Source organism: Talpa europaea, assembly GCF_964194135.1.
Source record: "Talpa europaea genome assembly, chromosome: 14".
Taxonomy (NCBI): Eukaryota; Metazoa; Chordata; class Mammalia; order Eulipotyphla; family Talpidae; genus Talpa; species Talpa europaea.
Window position 1 is genome coordinate 90,234,910 of NC_140082.1, and position 15,416 is coordinate 90,250,325.

General features: G+C 50.8%; 1 protein-coding gene across 1 annotated transcript; it reads right to left on the reverse strand.

Moving 5' to 3' along the window:
• Window positions 1-1,923: 1,923 nt before the first annotated feature.
• On the reverse strand, window positions 1,924-9,939 carry HAPLN3 (hyaluronan and proteoglycan link protein 3; the record flags this gene model as incomplete). The annotated part of the gene is given in 6 exon segments (XM_084254076.1): window positions 1,924-2,210; window positions 2,797-3,099; window positions 3,582-3,837; window positions 3,839-3,951; window positions 4,690-4,846; window positions 9,931-9,939. Coding segments are annotated over 6 exon segments (1,125 nt in total).
• Window positions 9,940-15,416: the final 5,477 nt, after the last annotated feature.

Genomic DNA, 15,416 nt, shown 5'->3' on the forward strand with positions numbered 1-15,416 from the left:
AGCAGTGTGCTTCGGTCCTTCTGCCTGCTCTGCTCCCCGCTCTGGCTCTGGTGAATTCTCTCACCCTCCCGCGCTTCTGACTGTACCCAGTGCCTGTATAAACAAAACAAAAAAACAAACAAACAAATAAATAAATAACATGCCTCTATTAAAAAAAAATATATAAAGACCAATGGTTGGGACCTCCCTGGTGCTGCAAGGTTTAAGAAGCAACCTATGAAGCTGTCTGCAGACACTGCAGCATGAGCTCGATCCCCTGCCGGCCAGGGAGCAACATACATAGCATGCAGACAGCTCCTGACTGGCTCGCTGCTCCCCTCGGCAGTGTACTTTGGTCAATCTGCCTGTTCTATTCCCAAATATTTAAAAAATAAAGACCAAGAGTTCCTTTTACACACAAATGTATCCAAACCTATTACACTGACAGTACCATGTTTCAGCAGGCATAACCATTTGCGGCAAAGTCCCCAGACAAGGGGCAAGGCAAGGGGGGAAAGATGCAGGCATTCGGGGATGGCCTTGGAGAGAGACCAGCTTGGCCGGCTGCCCGACCTAGTAGGTAAGAGGGCTGAGCCCCTGGCCGTGAATCTTGAAAGGGGAGGAGCTGTAAGTCAGCAAACTTACTGATGACGCCTGCGTTGGAGTGTTCATTGTACCTGGGCTGGCAGTTTTGTTGGCATCTTTATCATATTCATAGTGCTGTGCTTAATCCCTTGCGTACCAGGGAGGCCCCAAAAATAGTAATTTTTTTTTTCAAGAAATGTCTGAGAAGTCTAAAAATCCTGAAACCAGTCTAAAAATCTAAAAATCTAAAAACCACCTGCAGGGTGAGGTAAAAGATATTAGACTTTTCTGTCCTCCTACTGTAACAGGGGGGTCCCCAGGAAAGGGGAAGGTTCCAGGTTTCCTGCCCCACCCAAAAGGAGGGTGGAGCTGAGCAGGGAGAGAAGAAACTGCAGAGGAGACTGAGGAAGGAAGGAAGCAGGATGGAGCCAGAAGGAGACCTGGGGGAGGCACATGAAATGGAGTGACACGTGAAGAATCTGCACTCGGCTTTTGGTTGTGGACTGGGTGACACAGATGTGGGTGAGACCCATGGGGAGGCGACAATGGCGGGTTTTGTCTTGATTTTGATTTTACTCTTTTCCCTTCAGACTTGTCTGGTTGTTTCTGATCCTTTTCTGTGGGTCCCCACTGGAAGGTGCTTTAGACTTGGGGCAGGCTTTGGGGCCTTGCTCTGGGCCAATCCTGCTTGGGTGGACTTTTACCCACGAGGGGACGGGGAACTTTGGGTGCTTCATTTAGAAACTAGATTCTTTGCCTTTCCTGTGTTGTTTCCTAATTGTATTAAAGTTCCTTCCCACTAACGTCTCATATGTTTTGTGTTGATGCAGCAGATGGCAGAGCCTATTTAGAGCAGGCAGGTTTGGGGGGTCTGGGCTGCGCCTCTCCTCTCCTGTAACACCGCCCCTAGGATGGATGACGGAACCCTGCGATCCTGAATGCACACCTGATGGCGGGCACCTGGAATAGGGGGTGGGCATAGGTAGATGGGATTCACCCGGGCTTAGACTGGGATTTTAAGGGCGGCGTCACGGGGATGCCAGCAGAAACCGAGAAGCAGAACCCTGAGAGCAGAGAGAGAAGCAGAGACCACCAGAGAACGCCGGAGAGCCCAGAAAGAGTGAAGACTTGCTGGGGGGCTGGGAGGCCTGCCAGACTCCCGGACCCCCAGAACTCCTGCCTGCCGTGTACCTGGAAAATCCCAATAAAAGCCTGCGAAAGCCACCGAGGGCTCCAGGACCCTCTCCTCCTTACCCCGTCTGCTGGATCAGAAAACCTGCCCTGTGTCTTTCTGCCATCTACATCACCCAACCCAGTAAACAGGGCCCAGAGGTGGCGGGGGGTGGGGGGGCAGACGGCCTAGCGGGGCCGGTAGCAGTACACCCCGTAACGGTGGCTCTGTGGGTCCGGGAAGCCAAAACTCCGGACGCCGGGCTCCAGGGACCCGCAGTTGGGGCGTGGGTGAGTCACGGGGTAACGGACACTGCAATCCGCCAGCCAGCCAGCATCACAGCGGTCCAGGCCCTGGAAACGCCAGGCGGCGAAGAGCTGGCCCACTTTGGCGATCTGGGCATTATCTTCCCGGCAGGCCTCCCCAGCCTCCGCCAGAGTCAGCTTCTTGGGGTACTCCAGATAGTACACCTTCCCTGCAGGAAAGGCGGTGTGAGGGCCAGGCAGCAGAGAGGGCAGCTGAGATGGCAGCTGGGGCAGGGGACAGCTGAGCCTATCATCAGTGCAGACATCACCCCTTTAGCTGGCCCCCTAATGTCTGACAACTGTCTGAGCCTGAGAGCTGCCATGCTAAGTGTCTTAGTGGGCACTTTGGGGGGGTGACCTTCCCAGTCCTCATCCCCTCTCTGGGGGCTCCATCCCTCCAGCCATGGGGTAGGGAGCTCTCCAGTCTCGTCTGGGTCCCCAGTCCTCCCCTGGCTGCACTCTGGGTGGCATCCCACCTCTGACTGGCAGGACCGATCGAGCAGGTGTCTTGTCCTCACAGCCACCGCCTAAGCACCTACTGTGTGCCAGCGCATGTCTACAGCTCTGGGTCAATTTGCCTTTAACTAGTTTATCACCCATGGAATGCAGCTCTTGGTGATGCCGGGATTCTGGTCTGGCCCAGAGCAGGCACAGCAGCAAAGCACACAGAGTTGGGGGGAACTGGTTTCACCATGGTGGAGCCCCAGACAGACCTACAAATGGAGGTGGCCCGGCGCAAGCAGGGCAGCTGCTCACCTTTGAGGGCCACAGCGAAGCAGAAGACATCGTAGCGGTGCAGGTGGGGGAGGCGGGGGCCGTATCTGCGCAAGCCGGGCGCCAGGCCCAGGCCTCCACAGGGTTCCCGTGGCCGCGTGATGGGGTACTGCACCGAGGCGTCTCGCAGCCAGCCTGCGTTGCACCAGTCCAGACCCTCCTTCCAGGCACGGAGCAGCTGCTTGACGGAGGCCACCACCGCCCCCTGTTTCCTGCAGGCGCGCTGGGCCTCGGGGAAGGTGAGTTGGTAGCGTCCCTGGCAGGGCTGGTATGGAAAGACCACACCTGGGGAGGGAGGGAAGAAGGGCCCTGGAGGTCAGGGAGGTCCTGGGGTGGGGGCCAGGGTTTGGAGTCACAATTCACCATCTGTGTTTGAAATGTCACCCTCATAGAAGGCTTTGAAATCTCTGGGATGCAGTCCTCCTTGGGGTCTGGACTGCTGGGACTCTCCTCTAAGCAGGTGGCCAGGGGTCTGAGGAGATCCTGGCCTCGCACCCCAACCTCACCTGGGGAGGGAGGCAGGGTCCCCAACACAGCCAGGCTACGGGCCAGAGAGGCCTGTGGGCCTGGACAAGCAGCCCGAGAGGTCCTGTGTCTCCAGCGCAGTCTATGCCTAGTTTCTTCCCCATCCCAGTCCTGGCAGCCCCAGGAATGGGGGGAGGGTGCCCCGTTTCTCTGGCTGCTGCTGTGTCCCCACACAAATGATTCTCACAAGCTCAGGGATGTGCTCCCTGCAGCCCCCTGGCCCGGCCCCAGCTAGGCCTCACCTTGCAGCTCCAGCTCCAGCAAGCCACTCTGGTCCTCCTGCCTGTCAACAACCTCGCAGCGGTAGCGCCCGCGGTCCTTTCGCCGCAGGTCCTGGATCTCCAGCGAGGCGTCCCCCTGGCCGCCCTGCCGCAGGCGCACCCGGCCGTGGTAGTCCCCAAAGGAGAGGTATCTTGGCCCGACAGCCACCAGGACGTGCTGGTCAGGGGCTCCATTCTCCGACAGCTTCCACCACTTGATGAGTACAGGCTGGGGGGGGTGCCAGGGCCGGCTCATAGTGGTAGCAGCAGGGCAGGGTCACGTTGTCCCCCGGGTGGAAGAACCGGGGCTCCTTCGGGATTTCCAGTTTCAGGTTTTTGCTGCTGAGGGGGTCTGGGGGGAGAGTGGGGTGCAGGTGAGGCTCTGCTGCAGTGAATGCATCCTCTGAGCAGGGCCACCCTCCCACCCCCACGCCAGGCTCCGGTGTTGGATTGCACAGAAGACTGAGACAGGAGTGGCAGGGCCTGTGGCAGTGGAGAGGCCGTGCCCCCACTTTCCTTAGCAGAGATGTCTGAGGCCTCCAGCTGAAGTCGGTGTCCCCCTAGGTCATAACCCAGACAGCACTCCACAGCCACGCAGGCGCACAGCCACCACCAACTCAGAACACTGTTCTACGAAGTGACTAGGGTGATCAAAAGCCACACCAAGCACAGGAGGAGGGAACCAAGGGTCTTAGGGGCTGCCCCCTGCAGTAGGTGCTCGAAGCCACAAAGCTCACGAGAGGCAACATCCAGATCAAAGTCACATCTGTCTCACCCTGCCCTCCTTTCCCCTTGGGGAGACCAGGGGAGGTCATGTTTAAACCACATCTTGAAAAGTGGGCAGGACTAAAAGGCACCAGGGCTTGTCCTGTAAGGCCGGGGGCGCCCTGCCCAGGGGGTAGCAGACTCAGGCACGGAGCCATCTCCTGCACTGTCGTAGAAGGAGGCTGGTGCACAGCCAGGGCCCATGGGAAGGGGCTGCCGGCTTCACGCCCCATCCCAGTCCAGGCCTGGAGCCTGCATTTTTTGGCAGGAGGCAGAGGAGATCTTAGCACCTTGCAGAGCTGAGCCTGGCCCGGAGGCCACCCACCTTGATGGGGCTCAGAGGGCACACCCTGGCCAACAGAGCTGTTGCGGCTACTTAAGTCCCCAGAGTAGGCATCGGTGGCCAGGAACAGCAGCAGCAGGGGCAGCAGCAGGAGCAGCAGGCACATGGTGTCCTGGGCAGGCCAAGGGTCTGGGGCAAACTGGGAAAAGGGGAAACATAAACCAGTAAGAGAGCCCCGCTACAGGGGCTGGGACCCCTGGTCCTTCACCCATCTGGAGTAACCTCTGCCTTCCAGGCACACCCAGGGAGCCAAGAGGATGCTGAGAAGAACTGGAGGGACTCCCGTGCCAGGGGACTGTACCCCCCAGACTAGGGGGCGGAAGCAAACCAACAAATCCTCAGGAGGCGTGAGGAGGCAGCAAGGGACCATGGAGAAAACTAACCAGGAAGGTGTGACGGTATCAACAGTTTAAAGCACAGGCTTGAATGTGACGGTTATAAGCAGCGTTTGCTGGGTGCTGCCTGATGACTCCCGCGTGGCCTGTTTCATCAGCTCCAAGGCAGCTGGCACCAGAAATCAGGAAGCTTTTGTAGTAGGAGGCTGCCGGGTCCCACAGAGCACCTGACATTTAAATATCCAGAGTTAGCGAGGGGCCAGGTGGTGATGGCCGTGCCTCCTGGCATGTGTGAGCTCAGGTGTGCATACCCACATGCACAAGCACACACACACACATGCGAGGTGGAGACAGAGGCAGAGGCTGGTGTGGTGTGGCCACAACACAAGGGTGTCAGCAGCCACCAGAAGCTGGAAGAGGGGCCTCCCTGGTGGCGCAAGAGGTTAAGCACCGCACTGTGAAGCAATCCACAACCTCTGCAGCATGAGTTCAATCCCCGGCCGGCCAGGGAGCAACACACATGGTGCAGCAGACCTCTCCTGACTCGCCCGCTGCTCCCCTCAGCAGGGTATTTCAGTCAGACTGCCTGTTCTGTTCCCCACTCTGTCTCTGGTGGATCCTCTCACCCACCCCCCGCATCTCTGGCCGGTACCCCAGCTCTTGTATGCATAAATAAATAAATCTTTTTTTTAAAGATTTATCTATTTTTATTCATTTATTTATACAAGCACTGAGTACAGTCAAAAGCACGGGAGGGGGAGAGAATTCACCAGAGCCAGAGCGGGGAGCAGAGCAGGCAGAAGGACCGAAGGACACTGCTGAGGGGAGCAGCGGGCGGCAGGAGAGGTCTGCGCGCCATGTGGGACCCTCCTCTGGTGGCCGGGGAGGATCCGGGGATCGAACCAGCGCTCAAGAGGCTGCGGGCATCTTCGCAACCCAGCGCTCAACCGCTGCGCCACTGGGCCCACCCAAATAAATCTTTTTTAAAAAGAAGCTGGAAGAGGCAGGTAACAGGCTGCCTGAAGGTGGGGAGGGGCGCTGGCCCTGCCAACACCCTCATTGGAGCCTCGCCAGGAGTTTGTGCATCAGACCTCCAGGGCTGGGACTGTCCATTTCTGTGGCTTTGAAGCCAACAAGTTGGTGGTACTGGTGGCCCTAGTAATGCCAAGGGCATGAGTAGGGGAGTGGCATGTTGATGTGGGGTCCCCTCCACTGACCCCTCCACTGAGGGCTGGATGTTGCTGGTCCATGCGGGCTCTGCCTGTTTCCTGAAGTTCGTCTGTCCCAGCCTCGGTTTTCTTTCTGGTGGTTTTCGCCCCAGGTGCACATACGATGGTTAAACGGGGGGAGCGGGGCCTGGTGTCATTTAAAAACTCCTCGGGTGGCTCTGATATGCAGCGGGTGGGAAGCTGCCTAGACCAGCTTCTTCATGGACACTGGCCCATCCTCACGATGACCACCAAGGGCCTCAGCTGGCCAGTGGTCAGTTTGCATCGACCCTGGAACAAAGGGGACGGGGGTTGAGGTGGTGGTGAACAACTCCCCCACCGCCCTACAGATACCAAAATGCCCCATGCTCCGATCCCTCTGGCACCATGGGTGTGAATCCATGGGATTCTATAGGAACTCATACTCACACCCATGTGTCTGCAGCTGTAGGAGACAAACTACTTTTTTTTTAAAGATTTATTTATTTATTTATACAAGCACTGGGTACAGTCAGAAGCGCAGGAGTGTGAGAGAATTCACCAGAGCCAGAGCGGGGAGCAGAGCAGGCAGAGCGACCAAGGTACACTGCTGAGGGGAGCAGGGGGCGGAGAGGTCTGCGTGCCATGCGGGACCCTCCTCCAGTGGCCGGGGAGCAGCCGGGGATTGAACTGTCGTTGCAGAGGCTGCGGGCAGCTTCGCAACCCAGCGCTCAACCGCTGCGCCACTTGGGAGGCCCCCCGAGACAAATTACTTTTACCGTTTTGTATAAAACAGCCCAAGAAGTTCTGTAGTTGCTGCAGGGGGTCTTGCTGCCCCAGCCAGAAAAGACACTGGCAAGCAGCTAAGAAAACAATCCAGTCAAAAAATGGGCAGAAGAGCTAAAAAGAAACTTCTCTGAAGAAGAAATGCAAGTGGCCACCAGGCATATGAAAAAATGTTCAACATCACTTGCAATCAGGGAAATGCAAATCAAAACTACAATGAGGAGGGCGGAGCAACATGGCGGCGAGGAGACGCTGCGAGTAAGATCTCCCATTAAACAATGTTAATAGGGAGGAGAAGCGGCAGGTCCCAGTGAGAACTGGGACACGGAAGATAAACGGGTGACTCCAGCAAACTGCCCGAAGAAGAAAGTTGCCATAAAAGAGGACCAGAAGGGAGGGAAGCGCAAAACCCTGCTCCCCTCCCCCGCCCACAGAGGCGGCACTCTCCGACCCGCAGAGAGGAGGGAAACAACAAACTAAAACGGCCAACAAGAACAACGGACGCAGCAAGTGGGACTGTGAGTGGAAAGGAACTACTGCAGCCACCACACCCCGTGAACGGGAGCTGCGGAGAACCCTGCAGGATTCGCCGCGGAGGTGAGCTCCGGGCGCCATTAAACAGAGACCCCGCCCCCCAGGAGGAGGCCAGCACCAGCACACAGCCCCGGCCGCCCGGTAAGCTTGCGCGGAAAGCGGCGCGCTGGAAAAGCAAACACGGATCGGGATCGCGTGGAAAATGGGCGCGCTGGAAAAGCAAACGGGGATCGGGATCGGGATCGCGCGCGGAAAAGCAGCGTGGTTGAAAAGCAAACGCGGATTGGGATCGCGGCTGCCCAGGTCCCCGCGCCTGCGACCTGGGCTTGCAGGGAGACGAGCGCGAAGACCCTCACTGAGGTGAAAGTCCCTCACTGAGTAAACAGGAACCAGGCACCCAGGCACAGGAGCGGGGTGCAAAAGACACCATTCTGTGGACACTGAACTGGGCTACAAGCAGCGTTCTGGACCTGAGGGCTTTGGAACTGAGATCCGGGGCACAAAATTCGGGGCATGGGCATATGAAAAAATGTTCAACATCACTTGTCATCAGGGAAATGCAAATCAAAACTACCATGAGATACCATCTCCCACCAGTGAGAATGGCACATATTAAAAAAACTAGCAACAACAAATGTTGGCGAGGGTGTGGAGAAAAAGGAACTCTTCTGCACTGTTGGTGGGAGTGCAAACTGGTCCAACCACTATGGAGAGCTGTGTGGAGATTTCTGGACCTACTAAACATAGACCTTCCATATGATCCAGCAATTCCACTCCTAGGTATTTACCCAATGGACACAGAAACATCAATTCCAAAGAGCACCTGCACCCCTATGTTTATAGCAGCACTGTTTACAATAGCTAAGCTTTGGAAACAACCCAAATGCCCAAAATAGATGACTGGATCAAGAAGATGGGGTACATATACACCATGGAATATTACTCAGCATTCAAAAAAGATAAACACATGCAATTTGCAGCAACATGGATGGCGCTGGAAGGGATCATGCTCAGTGAAATAAGCCAAAAAGAAAAAGAAAAATACCGGATGGTCTCACTCATAGCAGGAATCTAGAAAACTTAAATAAGGGACCAGGAAAATGAATAACTATAAGAAATTGAAAATCAAAATCAACAAAAAACTATGAACCAGAGACATTTTTTGGGGAGTGGAGGGAGGGAGGGGAGGGATTGGGGTGAGAATGGGGGGGGTTGCAATTGTATGGGGAATATAAAAATAAAATTATTAAAAAAAGAAAAAAGAAAAAAAAACCTACAATGAGATACCATCTCACACCAGTGAGGATGGCACATATTAAAAAAACTAGCAACAGGGCCTCCCCGGTGGCGCAGCGGTTGAGCGCTGGGTTGCGAAGCTTCCCGCAGCCTCTGCAGCGCCGGTTCGATCCCCGGCTGCTCCCCGGCCACCAGAGGAGGGTCCCACATGGCGCGCAGACCTCTCCTGCCGCCCGCTGCTCCCCTCAGCAGTGTCCTTCGGTCCTTCTGCCTGCTCTGCTCCCCGCTCTGGCTCTGGTGAATTCTCTCACCCTCCCGCGCTTCTGACTGTACCCAGTGCTCGTATAAATAAATTAATTTTAAAAAACTCTTTAAAAATTTTTAAAAAAGAAGAAAAGTAGGTCCTTCCTGGCCCCTCCTGAGCCCTAAATCCCTCCCTTAGCAATAGAATCGCCCACCCAAGGTCCGGCCCGCTGCCCTCCCCATCCCTTCTGCTCCTTCTTGCTCATCCCCGAAGGCAGAAAAACCCCAGTGACGCTGGGCCCTCGGCCCTCGGGCACCCATTGTGCAGGCCTAGGCCTACGCCCAGAGCCTGCTAGGGGAGCCCGAGAGGTTCAGGTGCCCCGGCCGCCACCACGCAGGTGTCCCCAGCCCCTTCCACGGTTCCCGCAGCCCCTGGAGCCTGCCACAGACTCCCCGGGTGAGAGGACGAGGCAGCTGGGGCCGGCGTCTGCAGGGCCGGGACCGGACTAGGCAGGCGGGGTGGGCTGCGGGTCCCGGGGCGGGCGCCGGGCCGCGGTGGCCTCAGGGCTCAGGATCTCATGGGATATCACCTTCTCCCCGCGCACCGGAGGGTCAGAGTGAGTCGGTGCCCTGCACGGCCTTGCTGCCACCTCTCAGCCTTGGGAGTCTTCTGCGGGGGGCCATCAAAGATCGGCTCAGCTGCCGATGATGAGAGAACTCTAAGGGGGCCACGTAAAGGAGAGCGGCTTGGCGCCGCCCCCATGTCACACCCCCTGGGAGGAGCCCCGCGGCGAGGAGAGCGCCCTGCATCACCCCATGTCACGCCACCCAGGTCTCCTATAGGAACCCATAGCGAGGAGATCGGCCTGGCCACGTCATCGGCCACGTCCCTCCCCAGGCACCTCCTCCATGGCGCGAGCATGAGGGTGGGCCGGGGGCAAGGAAGGTTGCAATGTGTTGGGATCCTAGGATTCAGGCGGGCTTGACTGTGAGAATCAAGCTGTTGTAGAGCAACCCCGGTACAAAACGGGGTGCCTGACTGCGGGTCCTCACCCGCGCGCTTAAAAGGACTCATCAATGCTCCACTGCAGGCGCACGCGAAAGGTTCATAAAAGGTTTATTGACAAGGGAAGGGCAAATGAGGAAATGTCCAGCTCTGGGAGAAAAGCGGGAGACAAAGTTTTAAATGCGTCCTACCCGATCCGCCGATCTGGAATCCCAAACGCCACTGCGAGCTGGCCGCGAGCCAGGAGCCGTGTAGCCAGGAGGCGAGCCACAGCGAGCCCCCCAAGGCCCACGTGTTTGGTTTTTATACCCAACCTGGCTGCCCAACTCCATCCGCAGGTCCCAGCCACCCTCCCTTTGGTGGTGATGGGATTTGTCTTTCCCAGTGTCTTCATAGCTTTGGTCTGGAGTGGGGGTGGGGTCCACAAAGCCTGTATGGGATTAGCTCAGGACATCCTTTACCCCTAACAAAGCCAGGAAGGAAGCACGCACGCTGAAGGAAGCTGCTGTCTCTCCCAGACAGTTTTATTTAGAAAAACATGCTGTCCCTACATGGCCCCCAGGGGCTGGGTGCAAGAGAGGAGTTCAAAAAGTCTCAGTGTGGGCGGCATGGATGTGCAGGGCCCCTGTGCACCCGAGGAGCTGCTGGCCCGCCGAGGGAGCGTGGAGGATCGCGGCTGCCGCGCCGGGGAGGTGAGTTGGAGATGCTAGAGGAACACTGTGGCACCTCTGCTTTACCATCAAGCTTTACCTGGCCAAGCAGGGGAGGCCCCCCTCCAGCCCTCTGCAGGGGGCTACCACCGACCTCAGAGGGAGAGCTCCCCACGCCCTCCACCCCCCACAGAAGGCGTGAAGGCAGCGAGGCTCCTCCCGCCTGGTGTGGCCACCAGCCCATGCCCGGGGGGCTCTCTGGGGTCAGGCAGTGGACACTGCCCCTCGTAGGGGGAGAGGCATGAGTGGGGTCGCCTACCTGAGATTGAGAGTGTTAGGGGGAAAAGGATGTCCTAAAGCTAATTCCATATGAAAAATTGCCATGCTTATACAAGACATTTTTTTTTCTGAGTCCTCTTAGACCACGACCTCTGAAAATCAGATGCTATTTAGTCGGCAAGAGGTATTATTTTTAGTTATAAATGAGAATTACTCTGCTCAAACAAGGGATTTCTTTTAGTTAGTCAGTCACAGAGTTATTTATCTGGTCACTAAACATTAGCTATTGAAGAAAAACAGGCTGTCGCTCATCAGTCTTAATGCTAACCCCCTTTTTTTTTTTCTTGCATAAATGAGTCTCCTGCCCTAGTTAAACCACTCTTCATTATTACCTGAAGGAAACTAAGGCCAGTGTTAACACATTTCTTTAGTTGTCTTTATTTTTGGACCCTTTTTAAACTCTTTAGAGGTCCCCTCTTGCACTGTCCCTAAAACTGCCTAATTACCCTAACTTGTCCTATGTTTTATTTTTCCCCTTTTGCAAATGGAGGCCCTAACTGCAGTCAGGGAAAAGAGCGTCGTTTTGATCAGTAACTGCTTCCTGCTGAAAGTGGGCGATGAGGGGAAATAGTCAGGGCTCCACCGCAGGACGACGATTTAAGGGACATCGAAAGGACAGTGGTGGCTTTATAATTTGATGGTCTCCAGGCGAGAAATGACCTCGATGAAGGCATTGAGGATGTAAGGCCCAAGCAAGAGAAAAACAAAAACAAAAGTTTTTAGAAGGAGGTCACAAATTTTTTAACTCTAGCCATTAACAGGTCTAGGCCTTTAGGGTTTTATACATACTTAATCCTTCAAGATGAAGACTTAGGACATCAAAACTTTGATTATTATTGCACCTATTTTTTTTACAGAGAAATAGAAATTTTACATTATAATTTTTTCAAATGTGAACAAACAAGTTGCAAGATCACAGACTCACTGGTACCAACCAAAATTTATACTGAACAGTTCCTGTGAACCAATGCTCAACATTAATGCATTGGTTCCTGTGAACCAATGCTCAACTATGATTATGCAAACAAAAATCCTTCACAATTATATTTTTATGTTTTATGAGACGATCTTAAAGGTATACTTTTATAAACATTTTTGGTGCAATTTTGTCAATGACAAAAAATACACAAACAAGTTAGTCTTGTAGCGAGCAAGGTAGCAGTGCTATAAAGTGTCCTGGCTCAGGCTGACCATCTGCACTAGTGAGGGGGACAATCGACCAGTAGGTCAATCCAAAGAATTGGAGTAAGGCAGAGCAAGTGGCCCCTTATTTACCAAAAAGGTGATTTTTTTTTGTCTGCCATTTCTAGGGTCACCCTAGGCTTATCCATATAATCAGTAAACAGGGGAGCCTGTCTCACCTCTGGGCTTCTTCAGAGAAGGTCTTCTCCTGCATGGGTTCTTCATCAGAGGCAGCTGACCATCAAGCCTGTCCTCCCATCCTGGCCCATGGTTTGGGCTGGTCCCCTCCCTCTCTGGAGAGTGGGACAGTCCCTCTTTTCAGTGCCCTGTGTGATGGCACTGAAGGCATGGCCCTGGGGACAGCTTTTTGCAACTGAGGTGTCCTGGTTGCTGGCAGTGGAAGCAAGCTGGCAGCCCATTGAGAGGTTGAGGTCCCGAATGCCCTAGGGCTCATAGGGCCTTGGGTGAGTCTGAGGTGGCAGAGTACTGTGATGGCAACTGCCATTTATTTGGCCTTTTTTTTTTTTTTTTTTTTGTCTAGCCAGTCCCCTCCATATTACTGTAGGCCTTGAAGGCCGTGTCTAAAAGTGTTAAAAGTATTTTAGGCCCTTGATTTAGTCTCTGGAGCCTGCACCTGATGTCAGAACAAGGCTGGCTAAAAGATACATGTTTTAATTATACAATTTTTTAGGTTTATACAGTCTCTATATAATAGAGATTAGAGACCACTTGGATATTAAGTAATACCAAAACAGTGAATAATATTTTTCCAATTTTGAACAATCAAACATTATAACATTTTTTTACATAGTGTCTAACATATAATACTGGAGAGAAAAAAATACAGAAAACACAAAAGTTATCATGCTGCCTCTGTTGTGAAGAAGCTAACTAGTTTTTCACCATTCCTGTCATTAACTATAAAGCAGGTGGTTGGTATAAATTATTTTACTTTATTTTGTTTACCTGTCCTGTGTCTAAAATGTTATTATTTGCCACATACATACTTTTGCATATAACACCTCTTTGTCAGGGGAATATGGGATAAAATAGTTGTTTTTTGTTTTTTTTTAACCAAGTACTGAAAAGGCAATTGCCAAAATCCAGCAATGCACTACCACAAAGGCAAGGGATTTTATAAAATACAGAACTGAAACTTTTAAATTTACTTAAGAAGCTAAAATTTTTATAATAATTTTTAAACAGAGTCCAGACTATTAAAAACAATTAAAACATTATACAGTTTATAGAGTCAAAGCCAAAATAATGAAATTAAGCAAAACACAAATTGAAAAATTACATATAAACATTTAAATTAAATGATATTTAGAAAAAAGGAAAACTCTTTGAAGGCTGAAATGAAGATACAGAGATACAGGACTCCTGGGGAAAGAATTTAAAACACACACAATAGTATAAGGCACTACTTTTACTTTACTTGTATCCAGAATTATTACATCCTAGTTTTTAATTTTTGCATTGTAAGACACCATAATAGCTGTTACATTATTATCTTTTTAGACTATACAACTTAGACACATTTTTTTAATTTTTTTTAGTTGAGATGACACTAAACTTTAGTTTTCTTGCAATAAGGAACAAAATGTGAACCTGAAAGTTCAGTAAATGGTTAACAAATTTTATTACTAAACTTAGCAAAACCTTAGTTTAGGTTTATTTTTTTCTTAGAACTGGAATTTTAAGTCAACTTCAGAATTGTCACTGTAACAATTTTATATATTAATTTTTTTTTTTTAGGCAAGCACTAGATAGATTGACAAAAGCAAGAAAAAATTAGACACCTAATACCATAAGCATTTCTTTAGTAACTTGTCCATATGGCTCTAGATGTTACCTTGAATTTTGCAAAGAAGTCTAGTCATTTACTGGGAGAATATATATATAATGTTTTCTCCAAGCGGAAAAGACAAGTAGATCAGTCTTCCTGGAACAAGATCTTATCAAGAAAAGTTCAGATAAAAGCCTAGAAGTAAGTTTGTTTGTTAGCATAGGCCAGGTTAATTATTATTTCCTTTGTATAGCATAAATAAACACATTTAAACAAAGTATTAATAATACCCAACACTAAAACCTTAAGGCATGTATGCTTTAAACCATTAGATTTTGACTTAGTAACCACAATTTTAGATCATGATTTTAAAATTTAGGATTTTTTTATAGGCACCATTTATAATTAACCCTCCAGAGGCAAAAAGCAAGAACAAAGAGATCTCTTGATTTCAGTTATTTTTACCAATATTTGCAAATACACTAAGAAACTACAATTTAATAAACTTTAGTTTTTTAGTAACAATTTTTTAAGTTTAACACATTTATTTAACCAAATGTTTAATGTTTTTTTTATTTTAAGCAGGTTTTTTAATAACATAGAAGTTACAATCCTTACATACGACAAGTATTTAATTCTAACCCTTACTTAGAACCTAGGGTCCAAGACCACAACAAATTTAAAGTCAAGCAGTTTGCACTAATTTTCTTAGATAAGAAAGACATTTCGAGTTTGCATTTTTTTTTTCTTTTTAAGAATTATTATTTAGCTTTACATTGTTTTAGTTCTGTCTCATTGAGACCAAGCACATTTTTTAAGACAAAAGACATTTTTTTTTCCTTTTTGGTACCATATATGGGGAGGACAGGAGAAGAGGAAGAATAAGATCTTTCTTTACAGTTTGCCTGTTTTCAGACTCTAATCAGAAATTAATTAGTCTTAATAAGAAACTAAACTTTTACAGGTCCAATAAGCAACTTAGAAGTTTTTACTCAATCAAAAAAATTACCTTTTATGGCTCGTTAGCAATTCCAAAGTAACTCAGCAGTTTTTACCTTAAACAATCTAGACTTTAAAATCAGAAAAACACAGGGAATTAGAACTTTTTTCCTACAATGAACCAAAATAGTTTTTCAAGGTGGACAAAGGGAGAGTTCAATTCCCCCACAGCTGGAAGGCAGCAGAGACATACCAATGGTCTTAACACTGGAGAAAAATTCCATGCAGCTGCTTGCTGAGACCAGAGGCAGTCCCCACCAGCCAGCTGTAGTGGGTCCCTTATTTTTTTTATTTTTTTATTTTTTTTTTTTTAGTCCCCCAGCATTTTACTTTTTGCCTTGACTGTGACCAAAGATAGTGGGGTAGACATTGCCTGACCCATGATTATGAACACAAACGCAACAAGGACCACAGACACCAAGA